Source organism: Orbicella franksi, chromosome 4 (genome assembly GCF_964199315.1).
Source record: "Orbicella franksi chromosome 4, jaOrbFran1.1, whole genome shotgun sequence".
Lineage (NCBI taxonomy): Eukaryota > Metazoa > Cnidaria > Anthozoa > Scleractinia > Merulinidae > Orbicella > Orbicella franksi.
Window position 1 is genome coordinate 7,795,161 of NC_138148.1, and position 12,716 is coordinate 7,807,876.

A 12,716-nucleotide genomic window follows, 5' to 3' on the forward strand; every position below is an offset into this window, starting at 1 on the left:
TTTGTTGTTGCATTAATCTACAAATATGAAATGATATGAAATGAATAATCCAAGATTGGCTCATCCTAAGCACTTCTGTCACATTTAAATTGTACAAATGGCGCTCAAAATCTAATGAAACTTTACAGAAATTATTTTGTATCATATTATTCTACTCTCATTAATTTTTTGTATAATTATCGCCATTTCTTTTAGTCCCTCAGAAGATATTTTGTGCACAAAAATTAACAGCATGTAGACTGTGCTGTTTAACCTCAGAGTTGTACTTTGTAGACTCATTATTCACCCATCAAGTTGAAGCAAAGGAAATAATAACCGATGAAAGTGTTTGGATATCCATCCAGTATGCAAAGAAAGTCATGTCTGATAGCCTCAGGGGAGTCTAGTGGATTTTTCAGTCAAGCTAGCGGATTCTGGCATCACTTTCACTGATGGGGAAGCTAAGTTTCTTGGCAAACGTTTTGAGGAAATTCAACTAATACACTGAAGTAGTTAGAGATTAACTTCTTGGGGCTCAGGTAAGAATGATATTCAGGCCGGTACACAGTTATACAAACTTGAAGACTAGTTTTCTTTGCATGTTGGATATCTGATCTAATTAGCATTTCGATTATTTCCATTTCATTTCTGTCTTTTTTCCCTAGCTTTAGTTTTGATTGACAAGATACATCATTCAAACACCTGAGACCATTTTTGACTACATTTCCAAACACCTTAAGGTTCGTCAAAAATACTGCGCTGCATATGGTACTTTCAACTTTCTTCTCATTGTTTGGAAATGTGTTCAAAAACAGCCTTTTCATATTTGACATATTAAGTAAGACATGTTGTGAGTCAACAAAGTGTTAGACTGTTGTTATCTAATGAATGATTTTACACAAAAACTTTGAAAAAATACTATTTCAGGAACACACAGACTTCCATCCCCTTCCTAATCTGGCTGCTCTTAACCCAATGTTAAACAAAATACCTATGGGGAGCAATTTCTGCCAAAAATGCAAATTGCTAGAGTTAAACACTTCATATCGTTAATTCTAACAACAAATCGTAAGTTATAAATGCTTCAGTTGCCATGGTGAAATGATCAATAATAATTAGTGCTAAGCATCAATCACTACTGTTGTTGTCTCAAATGACATTGTACATTGTAAGACTCCAATCGATAGAGCTAAATGTCAATCGCTAGTATTCTTAGGAAGATCAATAGTGCTAGATGTCAGTCATTCTTAAGTAAAACTAAAAAACAAAACTTGATTGGAAAAACATCATGCTACAAGATGTGCCATTCATGCAGCTTCTATAAATGAAAGATAATGGTGCTTTTCATTAAAGTTATTGCACCTAAAAACAAAGCAAGCCTCACACTGCTAAAACATGCAGAGAGATGGCTACTTATTTAATGGCTCAAGTTTGTCAATCACCTCTTTGCAAAGTCTTGCAGAACAAGCTTTAAATATATTCTTCTGCTTTTCTTCCTTGCTTGTTTCAAAGCGATCAACTGGTATAACTGATCTCTCTCTCCATTCATTTTGCTCTGCATCAAATATTTCAACTGATAATACCCGTGACAATCTGCCAGTGGAGGGAATTGCACCTCCCAAAACATACAGCGTTCCTTCATGGCACACCATGCTTGCTGACATCCGAGGTACCTTGAGACTTGCCATCAGCTGCCATTCATTGGTTACAGGACTGTAAACCTCACATGTTCCGAGTGCTACTGCTTGGCCCTGACGTCCACCTGCTATGTACACCTTGCCATTCATGGCAGCACCAAAGGCATTGTATCTAGCTTGATTGATAGGTGCAACTTCTTCCCACTCATGATCATCAGCACTAGGATCACATCTGTATGTTGTTGACAAGGATGTACCTCCAATGTAGTTTGATCTACCACCTACTAGGTAAATATATTTATCATCAGTCACAATGCAACTGCCAAAAAGATTAGTGTGTGGCTTCTTTAGTTTATTACAACAGTCCTTTTCAGGATTATATCTGTGTATCTCGTTACCCTCCCATGTTTCTTCAGTTGCATACAAGTGTCCCTTCAAAACTGCAGTACTGGTAAATGTGGTTGCAGCTTGAAATGCACCCCAAGAGTTGTTGGCAGGTGTATAGAATTCTATTAATTTAGACAAATCCAGTCCATCTAAGTCCTGACTGGACATGTAAATTGTACCCCTACATTGACTTGGATTGCTTCTATGCTTGTGCTGAAAAGGTTTGTCTGACAACTTGTACCACACATTTTGTTTTGGAATGTAATTAAAAGACCTTCTTCCTCCACAAATAAATATTGCAGCTATGTTCCTCTCCAGGCATTTCCTTGGTTGTTGAACAACCTGCTCATCAGTGGTACTTGCCATTAATCTCAGACCATTTAACACAAAATTTAAGCACACATTGTTTGCAGAAACAAGATCCTCCTTCACCAGTTTGTTTAGTAGAAAGTCATGTGGTATTGATGCCAGACGGACTTGCTGTATTCCCTTGAAAACCTCTTCCTCAGCATTAACAGTGATGTCATCACTGGACACCCATTCGATGACTTGCTTTGTGTCAAGACTCAGAAAATCATCTGTTGCCATGATCGCACGGAAATTTGAATTGATCATCTCGCGGGCTTTTCCTTTCAAATACATGCACTGATACTTATCGGCAAAATAATAATTGAAAACACAGTTCTCTATTGTCAAAATATGCGTCAAGTACCTGCCCACCACTGCTTTCAGGCCTGGAAGAAGAAGATAATCTGCTGTTGCCATCAAATTGTGAGCGTTTTCTTCAGTAACCGAAACATTTCCAGTGTAAACGTACTGTAACACGTCTTCCATAACAGACGCCGTTGCTTCTTCAAGCTCTATTCTGATTAAATGTTCTTTGCTTTCTCTCATGTCGCTTGTCAGAAGTGAAAGGAAGAACGGGCTTGCTGCAGCTAACACTGCTTTGTGAGCGGCAAGTTCTTTGTCTTTCACCACCACTTTCACATCGCAGAAACTTTGGTTTCTTCTCAGGATATCTAAACGTTCGACAAGTTCTTGGCGACATTCAGAGGGATCTGCAGACACCATGGGTTGAGAGAGTGCCTCCATGTTGAACTCCTGTAGTTTTAAGTTACGAGCCTCGATTTCGATATTGATTCAGTCACGCAACTCTTTTTATCACGCAACCCAAACTCACGCTAAAGCGATTGAGCGTAGCGAAATCAAGAGCATCTTCGTTTTGTATTTCCTCAGGAGACCTGATTTCCTTCTATGATTTTCTTTGTAAGTCCTATGGATCATTAGAGTTACTATTAGTCAACTTTGATCTGGAAACGCGTTCTCGTCAAAAGGCATCTTCGGGCGAAGTTCAGAATAACCAAGGCAAGCTGTTGGCTTTATTATCATAGTACACTTCGGGGGCTTACAAGTTCAAACAACGGTACGCAGTTTTAAAATAAGTTGTCTGATATTTGGAAGAGAATTTAAGGAATAATTTAATAGGAGGCGTTTTTCAATGCAATAGCGACGATTTTCATCCACGCGATTCAGATATTGCGATTGTTTCTTTTCTTTTTTTTGTTTTTTGTTTTTTGTTTTTGTTTTTGTTTTTGTTTGTTTTTTTTTTTATATCCTAGCAGTATCGGTAGTTCATCTTGGTGTTCATTTGGGTACGGGTAGTTTTGAAAACAACTGAACCGTGGTTTATAAGTAACTACATAAAATACCTCTGAACACCTTTAAGCGCAAGCTAGTTCTGGAGGGTGCCGAGGCTCGACTGCCAGCCGCTGTTCCGCAAAGGAGTCCGCGCTGCTCCCCTCTTCTCGGGAATGGAGATCAGACTCGAGAGAACGGATACTTTACTGTGGGAGGAAATGTTCCTGGAAATGAGGAAGAGGTGACCACGGGGAGAAGGGTGGGACAAAACACCGGAGACGCCTGTCCCTCTGGGCCGGAAAAAGGTTACTCCGGCTTATGTCTGCTATTCTTAAGCAGGAGCCGTCTCTTTTGATATACTTCAGCGGGCTATCAGGCAATTCGTATAGGACTAATTCAGTCGGCGCTAGTCACCAGGATTACGTGACCAGAGATACGTGACGCGAGATTAACAGCTCTGTAAGCACTAAGCACAGCGCAATAGTGAAATTCCAGCCTCCCCATTCAAGCTCATTCGAAGGGAGTCGAAGACTAGGCTGGTCGGAAGGGGAACCCTAGGAACCCCTAGGAGAAGAAAACTCTGATTCCCAACCCGGGCAGATGGAGCTTGTGAGCGTGCACGATTCGGGTTAATCATCCGCTCCAGTTACAGAAACCACAAGCGCTCGAGACAATCCGACAAACACGTAAAGCAGCACAAAATAACTCCTTTTTCATAGAAAGTTTATTGTGTTCATCTAAATCTACGTTAAAGACCCCATATTGGAACTTATATGAAGTCGACACATTCCTTTGACTTCCCTGAGAGAAGAAACGAAAGAAAAAAATGCACAACTTCAATCACCTTTACAGTAATGGTCGATCATTAATACACCCGTGAAGCAGAAACCTTTCATTAGCTAGGGCTCAAATAGGGGTAGTAGAAATACTGTTTTCCAGTTTATTACTACCATTAAATAGGGCTTTGTTACAGGACTGGTGGCCGGTTAACTAGCCGAGGCAAATTTTGTCTCGCTTTATTCTGGAAATATTTCTATTTTCCTTCTAGCAAGTTTTTAAGTCGAAAAATCCTTCAGTTTGGCAGCCGGAAAGAGGTGTTCAAAGGGAGACATCGGCCAGCCCAGCCTGTTATCTTAGACGAACAAAACGGAATGTGGTAGGACAACTTTAACCAGGCCAGCTCGCTTACTAGGTTCATATGGAGACGCCCTAACATTATTGACGGCATATCAATGGATCAAATGGCACCTAGTACCAAACAAAACAAGAGTACAAATCGTGGACGCTTTCCACGAAGCACCTCACTAAAGTCAATTTCTTCTGAACTAAAACCAAATCTGCCTGTACTTTTTCTTTTTCTACACTTCAGTTCACAGTCTCAACTGTTTCACACTCTATCCTGCCGCGGGCGTAAACCACGCACAGCCGAGATGTAAAACTTCTCGATTTCTTGTGCATCTATGTTCTCCCCTCCGTTAGATGTGCCTACTTCAATTCTTGATGTGCACTCTGTGTTTATTTTACTTCCAACAGCTACGCCGGTACTTTAGTGATGGTGCTCTGAATGGCCTTAACAAGGGAATCCACCCAGTCAGTGGGCGGTCTTGCACCCCATATCGATCCAGTCTTTTGAGACTGTTTCTGAGAGCTTTCTTGGGCTTTTTCTTTCTTTGCTGTAGCACTGCTCTCATCCTTACTTGTTCCTGGTTTATCGGATGGTGACGTCGCTGCTTTAGCAGCACCCTGCTCCTCGCCATCAAGGGTTCGTCGTCTCTTCTTTAGAGGCCCGTCATCTCCTTCTGCTTTGGCTGTCGATGACTCTTCCGTCTCCTTCCCTTTCTCCTTCTCGTCCTTGTCCTTCTCTTTGTCCTTGTTCTTTTCCTTCTCCTCCTTCTCCTGGTGCTGATCAGGAGGGTGCTGTTCAGACTCAGTAGGCGGACGTGATTTGCTCTCCAGTTTCTTGGCCTGGTACTTGCGGCACACCACCAGCAGCTCGCCAAGACTTGGGTGCAGCAGCGCGCTGACATCAGACTTCTGCGGCGGTCGCACAGAGAACAGTAGAGACATCGCTCGTAGCTCCTATGGCGAATTAAATAACTTCATTTAGTTAGAGAGGATGGGCGATATATCATGTCAGGTTTGTAAAGTATTGAGCTACTTCCCCAAAATAATTCAAAATAGCAGCTTTCTAATGGCGAAAATCACTAGCGAAGTGATTATCGAAACAAAAAAGAACGAGCTTGGTTAGGATTGACCGGGATTAGGAACGACTAACTTGAAAACTCAGGGCTCGAAATTGCGACGCACTGGTCGCACCGCGACCAAAAATTGAGCACTGGCGACTCCCGTTTTGTCCGATAACTAAAGAAAGCAACGGCACAACTTTTGTTTTTAAATCTTTATATTAGGAAATCAATCGAATATGGTAGCTAGTTTACAACTCACCTTTCCGTCCCCGGTAAGATAATGTCTGAATATTACAAGTTAATCGAAAAAATTGAATGTATTTCGACACGTCGATACTGCGTTCACGGCGCGCCATATTGTTTCAGCGGCTTCTTCCGAAACTGGGATGGCAGGCGCACTTGACCATGTGCTTTTCATTTGCCGCGAAAATGGCGGCAGATCCCAATCAGTTGAAGGAACTACGTGAGTTTTTACGTGCGAGGAATGAAGATTCAAGCATGGCGTTGTTTGTCGGCAGCGAAAGGCATCGAGGGAAGCAAGTCGAAAATAAAGAACGGCATTTCGAAGAAGTAGGAAAGGGAAAATACGCAAGGACTCCTGTTTGTCTCACAATGAAAACCACGGACTTGAAACGTTTTATGCTTCGCCTCATTTAAAATGACTATGGAGACAACCGTCACCTTCGGACCAGAGACATATCACCTGAGAACAACAGTAGCTTTATAACTTAGTGTTACTCGTGTTGTTTTGAATTGTTTTCGCTCTTCAATTGCGACTTTTCTTGCATGCGAAGTGACGTAAAAATCGTGTTCTTGTGTAAGTTATATATAAAATAAGTTGGCGACAAAATTTACGATCTGGCGACCAAAATTTTTCCGTTAGTCGCCAGCTGGCTCCCGAACGAAAAAGTTAATTTCGAGCCCTGAAACTATTTCAGCAACCTCTCTTCTTCACATATCTCCTTTATGTAGCTCTAAGAAAAGATCGCTTGTTACACCTTCCTGAAAGGAATCCACGTTCTTAGTTTGCAACGCGAAAGCAGGCATTGTGAGGGTATGGGCTACGCAAGTTTAAAATGAGCTAACGTGGTTGTGAAGGCCTAACTAAAAGCTTACCGCAGTCAGCCTCTTGGCTATTGCACAGAGTTCGGCATCACTAGCTTTCTCCGCTGCTGGTTTATCAGCAATCACCGTTGCCACGAGTGTTTGCACCAAGTTATTCCACTGGTTGACCAGCACCTGAGTCGATACCTGCGGGAGGGGGTAAGGATAATATCACGAAACTTTGATACTACTAAGGCAAAGTTAAGAAAGAGAACACCAAGATATATATATATTTTTTTTCTTCTTCCGGGACAGTTAGGCTACTGATAAGCTGTAAGACTCCAGATAGGAAGCTACTGGGCATAATTCACTCAATCCTACCCTCGGAAAGAAACAGCAAAGGAAGGTGTAGATGTCTCGCACATTGAGACTTTCTCGTTCATCCAGTAAGATCAGGTCCACGTACTAAATAAACAACAAAAATATTTTACAAAAAAAATTAAAGCTTCATGTATCTAACGGTCAGAAGTAGGGACGCAAACTATCTTCCTATGCACTTCGCCCTGGGATATATTTTGCCGTTTTTTTAACCGTTCAAAATTTGTTTTATATTTGCTATTTTGCAAGGGATTTTATTCACTCAATTTTATGTTCCAAAAAGAAATCTTAAACAGTTCTCTACTCGCAAAAACTGAAGGTCTACTGTCGCAATTATAAAGGTGCTCTCGAGCTCAAGATGTGTAAGGCTGACAATCGCAGTTATTTAAGGCATTATTAAATAATTACGAACTATGTTAAGTACTACTTAACTGACACTCACCTCTAAGAACTCGGGCTGTTGACAAAGCTGCTGGAGGTAACTCTTGTATTTGGCATTCTACAAAGAAACAGTTGGTATCAGCACAGGAAAGCCACGCCAACCGAATGCCTGGCAATCCTGTGCTAAATAATAAACATTTACATACATCACCAGCCTTCTGATACACTTCCATCCAGAGCTTACTGAAGAACGTGAAGTGAAGAGGAATGGCTTCTACTGCTAAAAGACAACCTAAAACACAACAAAGTACAATAAATACCGATATCAACTGTAAATAAACTCTGAGAAAATGAACGCCTCTTTTTAGCCACGTGTAAAGATGGTGGGCTTGCTTTGTTAAAAGATGTAAGGCGAAAGGCAACTAGCCGTCTTTTGAGCCAGTGTTCCCTCGACAGCTGACTCTGTTGACTGGCCGCCAATCCATTGCTCCACGAACGAGGAAAATAGCCACATTGGAGCGTTTTCACAAACGTCAAGGCATGACGGCCAAACAATAAATTTTCCCTCCTTTGGGAAATGAGTTATATTGTTATGCAAGAATTTCCTATTGCGTACGCGTTTTAGGAACATCAACATGGCCGCCGTAAAAACGCTCTTTTATAGAAACTTCAAAGCTGATTTCCATGACTATTAAGATTTAAAATATACATTACAGCAGTCCGTTCCGAAGCGTGAAGAGAACGACCGGCAGTACCACTATGGCAAAACTCATACTTGTTTCCTTGTTGTTGCTGTTTTTTTTTCTCTACTTTGTCGTTTTGTTGTTGTGCTTTACGCAAATAATAGCAGGACAGCACAAACACTTACTGCAAGCGATGACTTGATCGGCCACCCTGTCGTGATTGAAGCCAAACCGCAGCAGTTTATCGACAAAGTGATGGTAAGGTTGAAAGTACTCTGTAACTGCCGCGTCATACGACTCCTCCACACCCTGTTAATACAACGCACACATGCCAGTCTATGTTAATCTAACGTATTTTTTAGAACTACTCCGCACGGGGACACCGCCTGTAATGATACACTAAGTCGTTTTCCTGGCTAGGCACGTGATTACACCTAGCTACCCACGTGACTACACTAAGCTATACATGTGATTACATTTGGCCACACACGTGACTAAACTTGACTACACACGCGACTGCAATTAGCTACACACGTGACTACATGACTTGGCTTATGTCGTTCTGTCTTATATACAAGAAGTTACCTTTGGCGAGTCCAGGAATGACGGATGAAGGAACATGTTGAGCTCAGGCACAGCGGGACGCACCACAGACTTGCTGCTAACGATCACTTTGGAGTGACGGCGAGGAAAGTACGGACCAAGAAGCCCTGAAAATATACACATCACGATTAACACCAAACGTAAAGCTCTAAATCGTTTTATTCACTTTTATAGTGTGAAAAATCAGCTTTAAACACCGAGGCAACTTCAAGATAACAGCCTGCTATGTGAAAAGTAAAGCCTTTGAGTCCAGCACCGCTTGTAGCTCTCAGATCTCCACTCCGGGTTCTGTAGCATGAGGAGGCTAAGATTATTGCTACCCCACCTCCCCCCTTGATGGGATGCTGGCATTCTGTCAAGTTTCCCCAACAAATTGCCAGTACACATTTAAACTCCGCGAGGGAGAGAGGCACTGTGACAGTATTTTAGTGTCTTGCCCAAGAATGCAACAGAATGACCCAGGAAAGGGATCGAACCCGGACCACTCGATGCAGAGTCCGGCGGTTCCGCACTGATCATAAGGCCACCGCGCCTCCGGCAAGTTTACTAAGGGAGGAGAACACTAAAGAGATAATGAATATAAAAGAACCACAGAAGACTTAAAATTGAATAACATCGGGAAGGATTGCAAAATACTTCTCAATCATTTGCTGAACCACTAACCTGGAGGAGACGTTTTGTTCCAGTGCTGGTGAGAAGCATTTATGATAGGAATCAGTGATTCGGTGATGTCACTTGGATACAAAACCAGCATGGCATTTAGCACATCTACCAATCAGAATAAACAACTGTGGTTATCAGAACAACAATAAGGGATCAAGAAATTAGACTAATTAGAAAACAAACAAACAAACAAGTGCTGCCTTGCCCTCTGGATGGGACGACAGTCCATCCTAGGTTAAGTACATATAAGAACATATAATGACCCGGCCTGTAAACAAAACGGGACCGCGAGATTCCGAATCCAGCACACGAACAATGAGGCCGGTACCATGCCAGTCCTGCATTGTAGAGAAATATCAAGACTTTTTGGAAATGGACGAGTAATTCGAAGCATGGAAAGTAATTGAAGCCGGTAATCAAAGTCTGTGTAACCTAGCCACAGGGAAACAGTTAGAAAGCTTGACATACCTAGACAAGATTGCCTCACTTCTTTGGGAGTGTAGGAATTTAGCAACGAGAGAAGTTTCTGGGCGACGTCAAATCTCTCAGACCATCCTACAATGCTGCTGCGAACATCTGTAGAATACAAGAGATAAATATTTCTAAACAAAATAACGGATAGTCCCGTTCTGTTTCTGATTAAATCCTCTAGACATGTCGACTTCTCTGAAAAGAGTACCCATTTGAGGTTACAGTTAAAGCGTTCTTCCAAATGCTGAGGGCAACGTGACGCACGAAAAACCATGGCGGGGATTACATTCAGGATCTCTCCCAGACAATGGATGCCTGTGCTTGAACTCACTCGACGATAAAATGTTTGCAAACAATTTGAAATGCAAGGCGAGGCAGATTTAAAACCCAATTTAATCTAGCCTATTCCATACTTCTGGCTCTCCATTCCATATCTTCTTCGGAAGCTAAGTGGTATGCAAGCTGCTTAAGTTTGTCTTTTTTTTTTTTTTAAATAATTCACTCCTACCTGGTTTGTTGCTGTGAGGCCGACAGCACACTAACAGGTTATGTAAGATCATCAACACTTCTGTCAGGTCTCCTGTCACGTGACAAGCCGTGGCCTCGTGGTACATCATGTGAAGAGTGGTGAACGCCTGTTGACCAATCAGATAAGAAAAGAAAAGAAAAGATATACTTCAATAAGCATCCGCATCAAAACCAACCCTATAAATTGACCGTGGTAATGCTACTGAAACCACATGATGCAAGGAAATCCTTTCATCTTGGTGGGATGTGAAGACACCTACGACCTCTTGAATTGATATTCCTTAGCTCTGCCGACTGAGCCAAGGGCCAAACGAGGGCACGTAAGTAAAACTTGAAGATCAGTGACGGATTTAGTGGGCATGCTTGGGTCTCTTTTTTGGCGAAGAATAAAATCAAAACATACCCCTTCCCCACTCGCCCAGCCGATCCTCACATTTTCAGCACATCTAGATATGCTACTGTAGATGTCGGGGCAAGTCGATATGTCAATGAATAAATGAATAATAAATATGACATCATGCGGTTTTAAGTTGAGTAAGGGCCAATAAACGTGGTACAATTTTTGCCTATGGCTGTCCATACGAACATGCTTACAATTACTCTTCTAGTTCTTACATCTGACAAGGTGAGAAGTCCTTGATTGACGACCACTGTTAATCTGTCCTCTTCAGTCTGAAGTAAGATCTTGTATGCACTAGGTAAGAAAATAGCGCCATTAAGATCATAACCTCACACTTCACACTTCGTTTCTAATTTCAATTCACTCTGGCGCACGGCGGAAGCATAAAATTGAGACAAAGGGATTCTCGCTTCACTTTTATGCAACTTGCGTCAGCTGGCTATTTTTAGCATGAAATCGAGGCAAAATGCATTCGCGCCTCACTTTGACGCTACTCGCCCCAATTCATCTCGCGCTAACGCACGTACCTTATAAGGGTGGTCCAGGATGCTCCTCCGTCCAAACAGTTCTGGTACAGTATAATGGTGTCTCTTCTGAACGTTGCCTCGACAGCTTCGTCTTCTTTGCTTTTCTCTTTTGACGAGTCAGGCGTTGTGAGACCAGCAAAGAGTCGCATGAGACCGAACAGCTCTTCAACTGCCTGCAACACAAGCGTGCGACAAACCTCGGTCACGACTCACGCAATGTCAACTGCATTTCACGCGAGCAAATGACAAACTTGTGTCACGATTAACGCAATCTCGACTGCATTTCACACAAGCAAAAGACAAACAGGGTCACGACTCACGCAATCTCAACTGCGACTTCACATAAGCAAAAGACAAACGATTCACGCAATAACTGATATTGCAATTGAGTCTGCGGTCTAATATTTTTTTGCTGATAAAGGCATGCGAACAGGGCAAAAGTATCAAAACAAAGCAGCATTGACCCTTCTGCCTCGTTTGTAAAACAAACAACTGATGACTGTAATAACAGCTATGAAAATAAAGGGAAAAAATAATAGTTTAGAGGTACATGGAAAAACAAAACCCAACTGTCACCCTCAATAACAGAGCGTTCTTAAAAATTTTAAAGTGCTTTTTCTCTCAAAAATCAAAGACTCGTGACTTAAAATGGTCGCATGTACCATAACTCCATAACGCAGTTTATGATTGAAACTGAAGCCTTCCCGATCTAGTTACCTGCGGGTATTGGTTCATACGAATCGTGAGATTCTCAAAAGCCCACTTCATGTTGGAGTGAACGGCGAGTTGGCGCGTGAATGACCGAGAGTGCTCACAACACAACCGCAGCAGACCGTAATACGCCGGAAGTACGTTCCTGTTAAACGTCACCACTTCCGGTTCATCGCTGGAGCTGCAAATACGCAACAATACCCGGGAACAAGGAATTAGTTTCTAAAAAATGTTCGGTTGAGGAAGGAAAGTGTAACACAGCTATTTACAGACTTGAAGTTGATAAAAGTAAATTAACCACCGTAGAAAATTAATGAAGTTGAACGCTTCGGGTGTTAGCCCTTCGCTTTGCTCTCAGGAACGGCAAAACCCCGTTACGTCGATTAATTTCCCGGGGGAAGGTAGACCCCCCTATGAAAAGGTTGGGGATGTTCGTCGTCTCGCTTAGGGGTATAATCAAGGATTCTGGTCTCACTTGGGTATTCATGACCAAACGCCGC

At 42.1% G+C, this 12,716-nt stretch overlaps 3 protein-coding genes across 5 annotated transcripts in view; all 3 read right to left on the reverse strand.

Moving 5' to 3' along the window:
• Nucleotides 1-1,388: 1,388 nt before the first annotated feature.
• On the reverse strand, nucleotides 1,389-2,468 carry LOC145484436 (kelch-like protein 15). Its single transcript, XM_081463059.1, has one exon. It carries the CDS (start codon nucleotides 2,367-2,369, stop codon nucleotides 1,389-1,391), a length of 981 nt encoding a protein of 326 aa, XP_081319185.1. The 5' UTR covers nucleotides 2,370-2,468.
• On the reverse strand, nucleotides 2,369-3,095 carry LOC145485472 (kelch-like protein 3). The gene is made up of 2 exons (XM_081464137.1): nucleotides 2,477-3,095; nucleotides 2,369-2,373 (listed from the first exon to the last, which is right to left on the reverse strand). The coding sequence occupies exons 1-2, from the start codon at nucleotides 3,093-3,095 to the stop codon at nucleotides 2,369-2,371; spliced, it is 624 nt and encodes a 207-aa protein (XP_081320263.1).
• Nucleotides 3,096-4,347: 1,252 nt separating this feature from the next.
• Nucleotides 4,348-12,716, reverse strand: part of LOC145484393 (ubiquitin carboxyl-terminal hydrolase 34-like) — a 48,463-nt gene continuing 40,094 nt past the window's right edge. For 2 of the 3 annotated variants that reach the window (XM_081463009.1, XM_081463008.1), the window contains exons 59-71: nucleotides 12,223-12,397; nucleotides 11,506-11,678; nucleotides 11,194-11,272; nucleotides 10,559-10,685; nucleotides 10,048-10,155; nucleotides 9,580-9,684; nucleotides 8,899-9,023; nucleotides 8,499-8,622; nucleotides 7,837-7,922; nucleotides 7,692-7,748; nucleotides 7,253-7,336; nucleotides 6,944-7,078; nucleotides 4,348-5,720 (exon numbers count right to left, since the gene is read on the reverse strand). In XM_081463009.1, coding sequence (XP_081319135.1) covers nucleotides 5,175-5,720; nucleotides 6,944-7,078; nucleotides 7,253-7,336; nucleotides 7,692-7,748; nucleotides 7,837-7,922; nucleotides 8,499-8,622; nucleotides 8,899-9,023; nucleotides 9,580-9,684; nucleotides 10,048-10,155; nucleotides 10,559-10,685; nucleotides 11,194-11,272; nucleotides 11,506-11,678; nucleotides 12,223-12,397 — 1,924 coding nt within the window. In that variant the 3' untranslated portion in view covers nucleotides 4,348-5,174. The other variant, XM_081463010.1, reaches the window with a different exon arrangement.